General features: G+C 39.2%; 1 protein-coding gene across 2 annotated transcripts in view; it reads right to left on the bottom strand.

The window, feature by feature from the left end:
- Positions 1–15,643, bottom strand: part of gnas (GNAS complex locus) — a 98,754-nt gene that overhangs the window by 72,090 nt on the left and 11,021 nt on the right. The window contains exon 2 of one of the 2 annotated variants that reach the window (XM_053638210.1): positions 15,474–15,510. The exons of the other annotated variant lie outside the window; for it this stretch is intronic. Coding sequence (XP_053494185.1) covers positions 15,474–15,495 — 22 coding nt within the window. The 5' untranslated portion in view covers positions 15,496–15,510. The remainder of the gene's footprint in view (positions 1–15,473; positions 15,511–15,643) is intronic. 2 annotated transcript variants of the gene reach the window in all.

Here is a 15,643-nt window from a genome sequence, read left to right as displayed (position 1 = left end):
CCGTTTTACATGTTATAGAACATAGTTCGATTAACAGCACACATCATTACGTCACCACCATCCGCCGTCCCTCCAGAATTTCACGTATCAACATACAGTTCGTCTTCGTTATGGTACCGTATACAGTTTTGGGTGTTTTTATTAAATTTTTTTACGAACGCTTAAAGCGCGGATAATTATTTGTCATGCTGTACATGCAAATAGATAACTGCTTGAAGCCGTGGGCTGCGTCTCAAACCACGTACTTACCGTCTATATAGTAGCCGAGATAAATGTATTTCTCCTACTACAGGCCTATAGTAGGTAAGTACGCGGTTTGGGACGCAGCCGTGCACTCTTGTTTGCCGTAAAACGGTTGAGCACTGTCGTGTGTGAACGTGTAATGTCGCAAAATGCGGTGAAAACTCTCACACGACGTTAATAATGTGATTAAGGTGTTTACATGTCTGTAATACACATCGATAATGCGACTAAAACAGGAGTACTCCACATGTCTTAATTCGATTTGTGTTTACTTCGAGTATGACTTTAATCGGATTAAGGTAATTACAAATTGATGTTTACGTGGTAGTTTCTTAATCAGAGTATTGTCTTAATCGGGTTAATAGTGGATTATTGTTGTCCATGTAACGCACTGATTGTGAAGTTGCTACAAAAATCCTAGAACTAAAGTAGCTTTCGCAAATTATGCAAATCGGCTCAAAATCTAAGATTTTAATATTCTTGCTTTTTTTAAAATAGGAGATTGATGTACTAAGTAAGCATTGTTAAAGTTAACAATGCTGCAACAACAGCCATTTAATTATTCACTGTTGTGAATAACCACCTTTCAGGCCATAGCAGTATAGACACACCCATTTCTGCTGAAGTAATAATACATTTTTTCATACTAGACTAATTGTTGTTTGTTTTTTTGTTTGTTTGTATTTTTAAATGAAGCACAATACAGGGCAGCCAATCAGAACAGAGGCAATTTAACATAAATCATTATTAAAGGCATAGTAAAAATGCCTGTTTACAATGGTAATGTAAAAATTAATTCTGACTGTTTCAGGCAGAGAAAACCACACATTATAGGATTATAAATGGACATTAGCGGGAAATTTGGAATAATGTCAAAAATATGTAGTTCAGCTACCTACAAGCCAACTGATTCAAACAGCTTCGCTACTTGTTGCCCAAACACTCATTAATGCACATGCTTCATGAAATGAGTTGTCATACAAATTACTGATTTTAATCCAAAATACACACTATGGCCAAAAGTTTGTGAAGACTTTACCATCACTCCCATATGTGCTTTTTGAACATCTCATTCCAGCATAAGTCCCCACTTTGCTGTTATAATAACCTCCACTCTTATTTCCACTAGATTTTGGACCTCACATTGTGCACAGAGGAACTGTCATGCTAGAACATGTTTGGGCTAGGCCACTTAGTTTCACTGAAGGAAAATTGTAACGCTATAGCAAACAAAGTCATCCTATACAAACATGTATGAACCTTGTGGCAATAATTTGAGGAAGGCCCACATATGGGTGTGATGGTCAGGTGTCCACAAACTTTTGCTAATATAGTGTAGCACAAGATAATGTTTTCTGACAGGACAGATCAATACGACTATAAAGGTGCCATAAAACTAAAAAATTGGATATGGTTCATTGGGTAATATGCCTGATTTAAGCAGTACAAAATGCTTCCACTGTTTCTCATACTGGCCACAAACAAATGATTAGAAATATTACTCACAGGAAAACACAAGTGTGTTATGTCATGTCACTAAAGATGTGGCCTTCAAGAATGTGCGTTTTTTTCACGCAGTTTCACACAAATCGTCACGTGTTATCACGCGGTACCCTGCAGGCACGGTTCTAAGAATTAAATTAATTTGTTGTGCTACACACAATAACCACCAGGTGACACATGGAACAACATACTGTAGCTCAGCGGTTCCCAAACCTTTTACAGTGGTGTACCCCCACAGGCATTTAATATCCTTTTGCGTACCCCGTCTCTCATGGCATCCTCTGTATTTTTTTTTTTTTTTGGCCTTTTCCCCAAGCATTAAACCAGCTATATCAGCTGGAGCAGGAAGAATTAAGTCCTCCACAATAGTATGGGGTTTGCCCGTCTTAGCCACTCTGCAACTCCCCATGTAGGATGCTTCCAGACCCTTCCTATTTAGGATTTCCTATGCTGTTATAAGGGTCTTACTACTCCTGAGTTGTCTTAAATGTCTTTCAAAAAGCTCTCAAGGTTTATTTAGCAAAAAGTAAATTGCATGCTTTGTTTCTAAGTATCTGCGCAGAAATGCTGGTTTCATGCAGTTATGAAAGAGTTCGTTTGCACATATACACACTGTGGCTGGGGGTTTTCTTCACTGCCAGCGTATGTAAAGCCCAAAGAAATAAATTTCTCATCATATTTGCACCTCTTTGATGGTTTTTCTGCGGATTGTTGGTGAAGAAGAGGTGGCGTTTCAACTTCGGATACACTGCTGTCTGTATCAGCGTGAACTGGGCTAGTAGCAATGAGTACACTTACGCTTGCTACGGACCTGGAATCTTTGTACTTCTCCATTTTAAGGTTACGAGCTATTACTTAACTTCATCATATAGCCATGTGCTGACGATAAATGACATGCGGTAAGATGCGCACTGATGCATGATCGTGAGTGGATGCAGTTTTGACCGCGAAAGACAGGATAATTTGATTGGATGTCATGTATTTGACCTTTAGAACACTGCAATTTTGATGTTTGTACACTGGAGGGGGCACAAGTTTATTTTTTGCTCGTGAGAAAAACATGGATTAGAATTTTAATGTTATTTAGTGAGGCAGAATTAAATGAATAGTAAATCTCAGCCTTTTGCTCCCGTACCCCCTCCGTCACCTCGCGTACCGGGAGCCACTGCTGTAGCTGAACACATTGCAATAAAAATTTAATGTGTGGTTGAAGGGTTGATATAAAAATATTAGGTTTCTCATCAAAACTTATGATGAACCTAATTTAATTAAGTTTCCAATTATGAGATTTATGCATATAAAGTGAGCGTGATTGAGTCTCGAAGTGTCTCGAAGTACAGATACAATAGCTATGGTAACATAGCTACAGCATGTGTACTAGAGTAGTGCAGCGGTAACATGCAGATTTTATACACTAGTGACTGGGACTCGAGCCTCAGCTCAATTTAATGTTTTATAAATGAGCAAGGTTTTTTTTCACTGTAGAAAGTTCCTTGAAATAACCCTGAATGAATTCCATCTTCTCTTTTCTTGCCAATGGAACCCTAACCCTAACCCAATTCTACGGAAGCCCTAAGCGGCCATGCATTTTTATTTTTTTCATTGCCTTTATCATTCCCATAACGAGTGTCAAACCACCCTGCATGATATGTTCAGAGACCGTGGCGCTAATAAAAAGTGCCAACGTGAAGCGCCACTACGAGACAAAGCACAGATCTTTTGAGCAAACATATCCACAGCAGACTGAGGTGAGGGCACGCAAAATAAACAAACTCAAAGCCCAGTATGACTGGTCTACCGGAGTCCTCTCCCATGCATTCACTGCCCAACAAGCACTTTTTATTTTATTTTATGTGAAGATGCAGTCTTGTTTTGCTTGAAATGCGAACATTTGTGATAGGCTTATGTTTATTAATGATTAGGCTGCATATTTAATTTACCTCATTTTTAATGTGTCTGCATTGAAAATGTGCAATAAATATTGCTGAAATGTTATTGAAATGTAGTACTTTGTTTATTAGCTATATATATACAAGAACGACATATGCGCCTAAATCATAGCACACGTTAAACACTTTAATGGTTTGGACCTTTGGGGGAAGAAAATATTAGTCACTGGACCTCTTTGAATTCTGAGTGTGCACCCCTGGTATAGAGAGAGATGGTCTCTCTGAGCTGTACCAGTTCCCGTTTCAGCACTGTGAATCTTTCTATCATGTCAATGCAGTAATAGTATGGAGGGAGGTCTTTGGTTTGTTCAGTGCTGGGGGGGATCTCTATACTCATCTGAGCGGGAGGTGGAAGCAAGTAGTCGGTAACAGGAGTTGGTCATTGGTAATAGGCTCTTGCTGTGCTCTATCCTTGAGCTTGAGGACGTTTTGTTCAAAGAGCCCATGGATGAAATGTAACATTTTACATGAAAAAATAAGGTAATTTTGAATTTACCTTTGAATTTACCTTCGCAACATGTCTCAAAAAAGTTGGGGCGGGGTAACAAAAGGCTGGAAAAGTAAGTGTTATGAAAAAGAAATAGCTGGAGGAATCATTTTGCAACTAATTAGGTTAATTGGTAATAGGTCAGTAACATGACTGGGTATGAAAGGAGTATCTGGGACATGTTGCGGCCATCAAATTCTAAATTACCTTATTTTCCCCTTAAAATAGTAAATTTCCTCAGTTTAAACATTTGATATATTTTCTAAATTCTATTGTGAATAACATATGGGTTTATGAGATTTGCAAATCACTGCATTCTGTTTTATTTACATTTTACACAGCGTCCCAACTGTTTTGGAACTGGGGTTGTATATGATAGTTGTTGTATATAAGTTGTGTCTTCCTCATTTTTTATTTTTAGCTGGAAACACCCACAGATGCCTTTCAGCAGAGGGAAAGTTTGAAATTATGGCCCCGTGCCATGCATGGGGTTTATTCATGTAAAAAATCATGTTGCTGGTGCTGCCAACTTTTTGGAGGTCTGCAAATAGAGTCTCTGGATTTTCTGTCAGTCTCTTTTTTTTGTAAACTTTTCATGCAGTTTCATTTGAAATATCTTTTAGGTAGTTCAGTGGAATGGCCTCCGTACATTGGGTTTGTGTGGGCCTAGGGTTATGGGTCATTTGCACCTGTACTTGGGGTTGGGTGCGGATAATTCCTGCTATTGTTTTGGCCCAGATGTTTTCACACCTTCTTTTTCACACCTCCAACATGTAGGTTAGCTAGTCAGGTACAGCACGTAGAGCAACTGTTTAGTGGGGATAAAGTTGTAGTGGTTGAAAGTAAAAGTAATAATATGAATAATTACTTGACTAAAAGTAATAAAGTATACGATGAGAAGACTACTCAAGTTACTAGTTACTTCAGCTCTGATTAAAATCAAGGGAAAATCCTGAATTTCAGACTAAATGGACAACTGTGTGTGTCTGTCCTGACACGCTTGCTTCTTCCCCCTCTCCAGGACGCTAAAAACGTGAATGGTTGTTGTGTCAGACCACTGCAGCGTATCGCAAGGCTTGCGACGTCATCATACTTCACTTAAACTAATTATTAAAACTACATATATTCATTAACATTTAACAGTAATGGAGGAACGGCACCGAATGAAGCAAAGTAAAAGTACATTTCTGTGCTTAAAAATGAACTTGAGTAAAAGTATAAGTATGGCCAGTTAACTATTAAAAGTTTTTATTTTTTTCAAAAAGTTACTGAAGTAAATGTAACAAAGTAAATGTAGCGCGTTATTACCCACCTCTGAGTATCTGTGATAATCAGGATGTCTAAATCACGTTGTGAATATGCTCTTTATGTAACAACACATGATAAATGTTGCCACATGTTTAAATAATTACATAATTTTTTTTAATATTAATATTTTAATATTTAATGGTTTCATTTTGATGAGGAAGCTGTTCCGCTGCCCTGTCCTGCTGAGGAAGCTGTCCCGCTACCCTGTTCTGCTGAGGAAGCTGTTCCGCTGCCCTGTCCTGCTGAGGAAGCTGTCCCGCTACCCTGTTCTGCTGAGGAAGCTGTTCCGCTGCCCTGTTCTGCTGAGGAAGCTGTCCCGCTGCCCTGTCCTGCTGAGGAAGCTGTCCCGCTGCCCTGTCCTGCTGAGGAAGCTGTTCCACTGCCCTGTTCTGCTGAGGAAGCTGTCCCGCTGCTCTGTTCTGCTGAGGAAGCTGTAGCGCTGCTCTGTTCTGCTGAGGAGGCTGTCCCGCTGCCCTGTCCTGCTGAGGAGGCTGTCCCGCTGCTCTGTTCTGCTGAGGAAGCTGTAGCGCTGCTCTGTTCTGCTGAGGAGGCTGTCCCGCTGCCCTGTCCTGCTGAGGAGGCTGTCCCGCTGCCCTGTCCTGCTAGGAGGCTGTCCCGCTGCCCTGTCCTGCTGAGGAAGCTGTCCCGCTGCCCTGTCCAGCCGAGGAAGCTGTCCCATTGTCCTGCCCAGCCGAGGAAGCTGTCCCTCTGTCCTGCCCAGCCGAGGAAGCTGTCCCGCCCCGCTGGGGACGTCGCCCAGCGTTCCAGCCCCGCCGGGGACGTCGCCCCAAGTTTCAATCCCACTAGGGATGGTGCTCCGCCTGTCTACAGCCCGGTGAAGGCCATTTTGTTTTCAGATGCATCGCGAGACAGCTCACACAGGGGTCCCGGACCGCCGTTGGAGGGGGGTGCTCGTTGGTGCTCCGGGAGGAGTGCCTTTGGAGGGGGGTTCTGTTACGCTCCCGCCGGCAGATGGCACTGCGGCATCGACATGCACGAGCGGCTTTAGAGAGCGCGTGTGGACGAGACTGTTGTATATGGACACGCACCTTTATTTGTTTTGGTTCTCCCCCTGAATAAGCACTGTTTGATGTTCGAGGGTGTGTCTTGATTTACTCCAGGTGTCGATGCTTTAGTTTGATTGTGGTTGTTATTTAAACCCCTTGTGTTGCTGTGCACTTGGGGCAGTATTGTTTGAATGTAATGGTGAATGCGTTACGCATGCTAAGCGGTCTTCTTTTCGTGTCCTGTTCTGTTCCCTGCCTCGCATCCAGTTTCTTGTTTTAACCTCGTTAATCTTGCTCAGTATAGACCGCGTTTCCTGTGTTTCGTCTGCTGTGTAAAAATAAAGACGTTGATCTGCACCTACTCCTGCTTCCACCTCCCTGTTTCGTAACAGTGTGGTAGAATAACGCAGTGGTTATGTGCTGTTGCAGACAAGCAACTGGGGTTCAATCCTCAGCTCAGGTGAAGTTTAATTTTATTCAGGGCACTGAAAATATATGCGACCCTGTCTGTGAAATCCCTGCTAAAGTCACATAATCTTATTATGAGATTAAGAGTGTCAAAAGTACTCATAGTCATAAAAATGATGAAAATAGTTAATGTGTGTTTACTGCTGTAAATGATAGACTGTACCAAGGGATTTGTGATACAATACTCAAATTTTCATTTATAACATGTTAAATACTGAAATTAACGATTTTATTGACACTACATTTTATAATTGTGCGCAAAACAAAAACTGGACATGGGCTTCCTAAACATTGATTTCAATCATCTCTGAGTTTATTTCGATGCAAAAACACCTGCTGATTCTTCTATCATTCAGTTCAGGAACTTCTTTTCTACCACTAGAAAGTGTAAATAGACCTTAATATTAATCCAGACAAGCGCCAATCAGGTCAACACCAGTTAAGGCAAAAAAAATGCATGGTGTCTCCAAGCTGCTGGAGTCTGGGAACAGTGGGAACAGTGATTATAAGATCAAGTGATTATGAGATCAAATGATTTTGAGGGTTTTTTTTTTCCCATTTCCTTTCCATTAGTTATCAATTAGTAATTCACAGATTGAATGCATGGACATTCTTGAAGTGACAACTGTGGTTGAATAATAAAAGTTAGTACATTACTGAAAGCTATTCAAAGTACTATACAGTAACATTATTTACATTATACTACTCTCTACAGTTACTAAAATAGTAAAGTCATCGATCAGCTATTGAAAAAATGACCTGCAATCTTGTGATATCTTCCATCTCTACCATTAAGCACTAACATGAGGCATTCATCTATTTTTGAATGGATTTGAATTTTTACAGGAAACATGGTACATTGACAAATTGAGTAAACACTGCACATACTTTTTCAGGTTCATTACAGCTTTGAATTTGCTCAACAGCTGCATTATCCCCATGACCCCATGCAGCCAGGACATCATCTTCAAGACATCTCACAAGTGTTCTGTGTTCGGCATTGTAACAGAAGGGCTACCATAGATGGTGAACTTTCTTGAAGGCGAGGCAACCATCACTGGCAAAGGGGCCAACTGTGTGATCAGTCTCATGGACTACTTTTTTGATAAATATGGTGTGAAGGAGACCCGCTTGGACTTACATGCAGACAATTTCACAGGACAAATAAAAACAATGCACTGGTTCAATCCATTTTTTGGGGGGTTACAACAGGCAATCATCCTCTATTACTCTTTCATTCATGGTAGCTGGTCACACAAAGTGACTATGTTTGGCCTGTTCAAGTGTAAGTACAGGAATTCAAAGGTGGACTGCTTGGCTGATATTGAGAATGTTGTGCGCCAGGCTTCTCCAAGTGGTATGCTGATTCACAGTCAGAGCCAGTCACATACAAGCTGCTGAAGTGTGACCCAGATGACATGCCTTGTGAGAAACCTGCCACTCTGGTACAAGAAGGACTAAGCAACGAGAGGAAATGTACCTCTTCAATGAGATTTGTGAATTTGTGGCAGAAAGATAAAGAGATCTGGTATGCCCTAATCCAACAATGCAGAACAAGGTTCCGATTGATGAAAATAACAATGTTGTCCATGCAGAGGTGCTGACCCCTGCTCCACCCCACACCCATGGTGCTAGAAGACCAAAAAAGTCCTCATGTGGTCTTACCAAAAGAATGAATCTGGCTTAGAACATTGACTGTGTAGTCTCTTGGTTGCTTATATCCATATTCCTATGATAGTCACTTAGCTGTGAGCAAGTATTTCTAATTTGAATGCTAATTTTATACTTTTTAATACCAAGATTGACATTGTGAATAGAATCCCTGAAATTATCAAATATTTAGCATCTAGACAATTTTAGAATGTGTGATTCTGTGTGTACAAAGTTTGAGACTGACCTGTTAAAGGGATAATTCACCCAAAAATCATTTTGAAAAAATACAATTTCAGTAGAAAATCTCATTCTCTTCCTGGGCCACTGTGTAACATTTGGAGTAAATCTGGAGTAAAAAAAAACAAAAAAACAAAAACAAAATAAAGAAAAATGTTGGTAACCAGACAATTGATGGTAACCATTGATTTCCATAGTATTTTTTCCTACTATGGTAGTCAATGACTACCTTCGACTGTTTGATTACCAACATTCTTCAAAATATCTTCTTTTGTGTTCAACAGAAGAAAAAAACTCATACAGATTTGGAAAAACTTGAGGGTGAGTAAATGATGACAACATTTTCATTTTTGGGTTAACTATCCCTTGACCTTCTTTTTTTTTTTTTTACTCCAGGATTACTCCAAATGTTACACCGTAGCCCAGTAAGAGAATGAGATTTTCTACCGAACTTTTATATATTAATTAATTTATATATTAATGACATTTTCTACTGATATTTCATTTTACTAATAAAGTTATACAAATCATTCCACTGAATTGACTTGGTAATTGTTGCTACGATCAAACTCTTGTGGTACCCCTATTTCTTTTAAATGTTTTTATACTTTTTGGACATGTGCATCATAATAAATAGGCCTGTTTTACAAAACTTTAAGAATTTTCTTATATATGTGTCATATGTCATTGGAGAAAATGGGAGAATCTCAGCTTTAAGTTGGTATATGGCACATAGTCAGGGTAATTATGGTTCAAATGTGTTGCAGTTTTAAAAACAAGCTTGTTTTTAGAAATCAGAATTTCTCAAAAACATGATTTTCTGAGCCTGAAATTCAGCAAATTTTTGACACAGCCTTACTCAGTCAATATTTAAGATATCAAGGTTATATTTTCACTGAATGTTCTTTACATTATGTTGGATGATTTTATGTAGAAAACAGTGAATAACAAAAAAAGACTTTAGCTGGGTTTTTCCCTCATATGATCAAATCATGTTTTATGTATGAAAACAAATGATGTTAATGTAACTCAGTTCAATCACGTGGAACCGATATACGAATTTGAATTAAGTAAATTCAATGAGCTTTTTTTTCCAGTGTGTGGACTTCTGTCTTCACTTTAAACCAGTTTTTAAATAGTAAAACATTTAATCTAAGAAAAGAACATGTTTCCATTGGCAAGAAAGAAGAAGATGGAATTCATTCAACGTTACATTGAGGAACTTTCTACAGTGAAAAAAATCTGCTCACTAAACTGAGCTCAGGTTTGATCCCCAGTCGCCGACATACTAAAACCTGCATATTACCATAGCACTATTCTAGTATACATACTAGGCAGTGGTGGCTTGACGGTTAAGGCTCTGGGTTACTGATTGGAAGGTCAGGGGTTCAAGCCGCATCACTGCCAGGCTGCCACTATTGGGTCTTTGAGCAAGGCCTTTAACCCCCTGTATCATGTCTGACCTCAGCTTCCTGACATGCGGGAGTATGTGAAGAAAAGCATTTCACTATGTATATGTGATCAATAAAGATATTAATATAGATAAAGATATCAACAAAAAGATCATTATATGGTTTCCACATTAATTTAAACACTATAGTTATATAGTCTATATGACTCGACTATATATATGACTATAAATACTATGTAACTCGACCACACTCATTCTTGTAATTAGAACCTTGTTTAAATTAGGTTTACCGTAAGTGTTGAAGAGAAACATAATATTTTTATGTAAACCATACATAATATTTTTTCTTAAATCTAACCGACCCCACATTCCATTTTTTTCAGGCTCGACAACATTTAATGTGCTCTGCTACTTGTTGCAAAATAGCTCTGAGAGAGGTTCACAGATCCACGTGCCAAGCACAAGCAGATCGTGGGATTCAGTACAAGAAACAGCACCGTTCAGTTGGTAAAAGAATACATGTGTATACAGTATATGTCCTGGCAGAACTACTGTATCTGCTAGCAAGCCGTATTTATTCAAATGAAACATAACTGCCCCCTACTGGTCTTGTATTTCCTTCGCCCACAGCATGCCTGTGATTCTGCGTTATACCACATGGAATCGTAGGATCCCGTTTCCTTTGACGCACACTTGTAATGGCCACATCTGTAGATGTTATGTTATGTCACTAGACCAACAGTCTAGTGTAATGTAAAGTTTTACCACACTTCTGAGGAAGTAATTTCCATCAATTGCATTTTAAGTCTAAATGAAGTGATCAAAACTAACAGAAAAATTTTTGGTAAAATTCCCAAATTACCCCTCCAGCAGGTCAACTAGTCCATTGCATCATGTTTTTGCCTGTTGGTAAGATTTTGTCAATTGATTAAATTGCTTTTGTATTTATATATTTACTAAGTTGTTTATTTTAACAATAAAAATGCTACATATTTCTGCAAATACAAGTTTGGACCATTTAAGTAGAGTTTCGTTCTAAATATTGTATTTTATTGAATGTATTGTCCACATCCATTAGTTATGCAGAGAACTGGATACTGAAGAGTAAGGAAGATGCAATAGGGAAAAATATTGACAAAATCTCTTTGTCAATAGGTTTCAGCAAACTTGTAAAGATGATTCCAAGAAGGTAGAACCCAATCTCTGTACACAGCTTATATTTACCATAAAATTACTTCAAATACCACTATCTTTCAATTTCAGAGTTTTTGCCACCCTTTGTGAAAATGAGCAAAAAGGCACATATAAAATGAATAATAAACAAGCTGAGATATTATGAACTTAAACCTACACTCATTGAACACTATACTAATACTAGGTAGGGCCTTCCTTTGCTCTCACAACAGCCTCAATTCTTCATGGCATGGATTCTACAAGATATTGGAAACATTCCTTTAAGATTCTGGTCCATGTTGACATGATTGCATCATGTAATTCCTGCAGATTTTTCAGGTGCACTTTCATACTGCGAATCTCCCATTCTACCACATCCCAAAGGTGTTCTTTTGGATTCAGATCCGGTGACTGGGAAGGCCATCGAAGAACACTGAACTCACGATCATGTTCAGGAAACCATTTGAGACAACTTATGATGGGTAAATAATGGCCATGAACAGATGCATATGGTCAGCAACAATACTCAAATAAGCTCTGGCATTAATGCGATGATCGGTATTAACAGGCCCAAAGTGTGCCAAGAAAACATTCCCCACACCATTACACCACCTCCACCAGCCAGGACTACTGACACAAGGCAAGCTGGGTCCATGGATTCATACTGTTGGCGCCAAATTCTGACCCTACCATCTGTGTGCCTCAGCAGATATCGAGATTCATCAGACGTTTATTTCAGTCTTCAACTGTCCAGTTTTAGTGAGCCTGTGCCCACTGCAGCCTCAGGTTTCTGTTGTTGGCTGGCCGAAGTGGAACTTGATATGGTCTTCTGCTGTTCTAGCCTATCCGCTTTTTGTCCATTAAGAGATGCTTTTCTGCTCACCACAATCGAGTGGTTATCTGAGTTACTGTAGCCTTTTTGTCAGCTCAAATCAGTCTGGCCATTCTCCATTGACCTCTTGAGCTCTGTGATCGATGCTTGGGTTCTGAGAGCACATTATGTCATATGTTCTGGACATGCCCAAAGGTATCTAGTTTCTTTTGTTGGTACCCTATGCTGTATGGCATGGAGATTGCTACTAATATTGAATTTGTCCTTCTTGGCTGCTCAACTTCTAAACTGTCTTTCTCCCATGCTGAAACAACTATTTTTAATGTTTGACATAGTTACAGCCAAGAGGATAATTCTGAAGGAATGGAAGTCTACAGCTTCTCCTAGTTTTCATGACTGGCTTAACAAGATGTTCCTTTCTCTTTATCCGGAAATTATGTCTTACCAAGGATGGTGCTTATCAGAAAATTTTAACATTTGAGGCCCTTTCCTTAGACATTTAGAAAGTAGTTGAATTTTGTAGTGTTTCCACTTGTGTGCAATTTTCATTTTCACTTCATCATACTTTTTCATACTTCATTTTCTTTTTACCCTAATCTAGTCCATAGGTTAACATTAGTTATTATAGTTATAATTACCATGTTGTCTGGCATTCTGTTTTTTGTTGGGGGGTTTTTGGAAAATTGTACTGGAAAATTGTATGTAAATATAGATTTAAAATATGAAACACAAATTGTGCCAAATTGTGATGGCCAGACTACTGGGTCAGAATATCTCCAAAACAGCAGGTCTTGTGGGGGTGTTCCCAATATGCAGTGGTTAGTTCCTACAAAAAGAGATCCAAGGAAGGATGACCAGTAAACTGGCAACATGGTCATGCGCACCCAAGGCTCATTGATGCATGTCGGGAGTGAAGGCTAGCCTGTCTGGGCCGATCCCACAGAACAGCTACTGTAGCACAAATTGCTGAAAAATTCATGGTAACTATGGTAGAAAGTTGTAAGAACACAGTGCATCACAGCTTTCTCAGACCAGTCAGAGTGCCCATGCTGACATCCTAACATTCATGTGGATGTTACTTTGACATGTACCACCTACCTAAACATTGTTGCAGACCAAGAACACCCTTTCATGGCAATGGTATTCCCTAATGGCAGTGACCTCTTTCAGCTGGATGATGCGCCCTGCCACACTGCAAAAATTATTCAGGAATGGGTTGAGGAACATGACAAAGAGTTCAAGGTGTTGACTTGGCCTCCATATTCCCCAGATCTCAATCCATTCGAGCAACTATGGGATGTGCTGGACAAATAAGTCCAATCCAAGGAGGTCCCACCTAGCAATTTACAGGGCTTAAAGGATCAGCTGCTAATGTCTTGGTGCCACATACCAGAGCACACCTTCAGAGGTCTTGTGGAGGCCACGCCTTGATGGGTCAGAGCGGTTTTCACCCAAAAAATTTTTTCTTTGAATGGGATTTTGGGTAAAAGCCTGAAATAAGGTCTGTGGTGAACACAAGCTCAAAATATTTTCACGTTTCATTCTATGTCATAAAATACGGCAGTAAAACCCCACTCATGATTTTTTAAAAGCTTTTACATGTATTGAAAAAGGCGGTTCCTAACTGTCACGTAATGAAGGTTTACAACAGATGCAAATGCAGATCAGAGCTTTATTGAAGAGAGGCAGACAAATCCAGAAAATGAGACAATAGCATGGTCAAAAACAAGCAAAACATCAGGCATTCAGCAAACGGCCACAAACAAGACGAAACAAGAATCAAACAACAAGGTCGAGAACAAGATCAAAACCGTGAGACCTGAAACTATGAACAAATGCTCGGTACACGGAAAACTCACATGATACTTCGCATCGAACAATGGTTTAAATGACAAACATAATTAAGGGTGAACACAAAACAGCTGAGACTAATGATGACACATAAGGGAACAACCAGTGACAATACAGGGGCAGAGACAGGACAGAAATCATAACAAACGCACATGTAGAAAGTAAACAAAGTCAATGTCACTGAAAGAGCACGCTGTGAGCTCCAGCGCTTGTGCGAGGGGAAATTAAACGTTTAACATTTAATGTCGGGAAAATTAAACGTCATCACGCCGAACAGGAAAAAACCTTGCGGATAAACTGGTTCAGGTCTGCTCTGCACAATTCCCCAAAAAAACGTGGATGAAGATTCATCCACAGAGTAAATCTGTATTATGGAAAATGATTTAAATCAAGTTTGGAAAAGTAGTTGGAAGCTTGGTGATGGTGACGTTGAAGGGGAGCGACCATGGTGTAGTTTGTTCATAGCATACACTTAGCTGTTGATTTCTGGAGGTTGTATGTAGTTTTCAAACTTCATAAAAGTTGTGTTCATTTGTGAAAATTGTCTTGATGGACAAAACGTGTTAGTATTGTAAACTTTTGTTCATCACAGAGTTTATTTTTTGCAATAATCCAAAAGCCTATGTGAAAATCCTATTGGGTTTTTGTCGAGGGAACCGGTGTGATGATAAATTCCGGGTTCAGGTACAAAATGACGTCGTCCCTGCGTCACCGCTCTATTGGGTGATTTGTCTGTGTCTCTCCTCCTGTAAACACTGTTATTGCCTTTTCTGCATTCGCCTGAATTGTTTTCATTTGGTTGATGGCATTTTTCATTTTATTTATCCTATATTTTGGTACAATTTTATTAATATTTTGCTTCTATGAGATGATGCACTTTAAGGATCAGTCTAATTTGATGCAAAGATTTGTACATTAACAGGAATGTAGCACAGGTGAAAGTAAAAAGTCTGTTTATTTAAATGTGAAAGTGCAATAAAAATGTTGTCCCTAAAATCAATGAATAATCATGATAAATAATCGAGATCTCAATATGGATCAAAATAATCATAATTATCATTTTGGCCATAATCGTGCAGCCCTAGCGCACACCATGCATGTTAGAACACTTAAAGAGGAAGCGTGCCAGGATGGAAGCAATGAAAGTGTGTGTGCTCCAGCTGGAGCAAACTAGTTAATATTAAAACTTTTCATGTTAGCATAGTTAAACGCTTGACCTAGCTCTGGTCTAGTCTTGTGTTTATCGTAATGCTAAGGAATTCCAAGAGTGAAGCTTGTAAAAATGAATAAATAAATGAACATTAATGCAATAGTTTAGACAAAAATAAAAGCTCTGTCATCATTTACTCACCTTTTTGTTGTTCCAAACCCATATGACTTGCTTTTTTCTATGGAACACAAAAGGAGATGTGAGGCAGAATGACAGCATCAGTCAGTCAGTTACTTTGTCATAGAATTGAAGAGAATGGTAAAAGAGACTGTCATTTTGCCCGTCATCTCAGTTTGTGTGCCATGGAAGAA

The sequence above is a fragment of the Ictalurus furcatus genome, chromosome 12 (genome assembly GCF_023375685.1).
Source record: "Ictalurus furcatus strain D&B chromosome 12, Billie_1.0, whole genome shotgun sequence".
In the NCBI taxonomy this organism is placed as follows: Eukaryota; Metazoa; Chordata; class Actinopteri; order Siluriformes; family Ictaluridae; genus Ictalurus; species Ictalurus furcatus.
The sequence above is the reverse complement of the archived record's forward strand: the minus strand, read 5'-3'. Positions and strand labels throughout refer to the sequence as shown.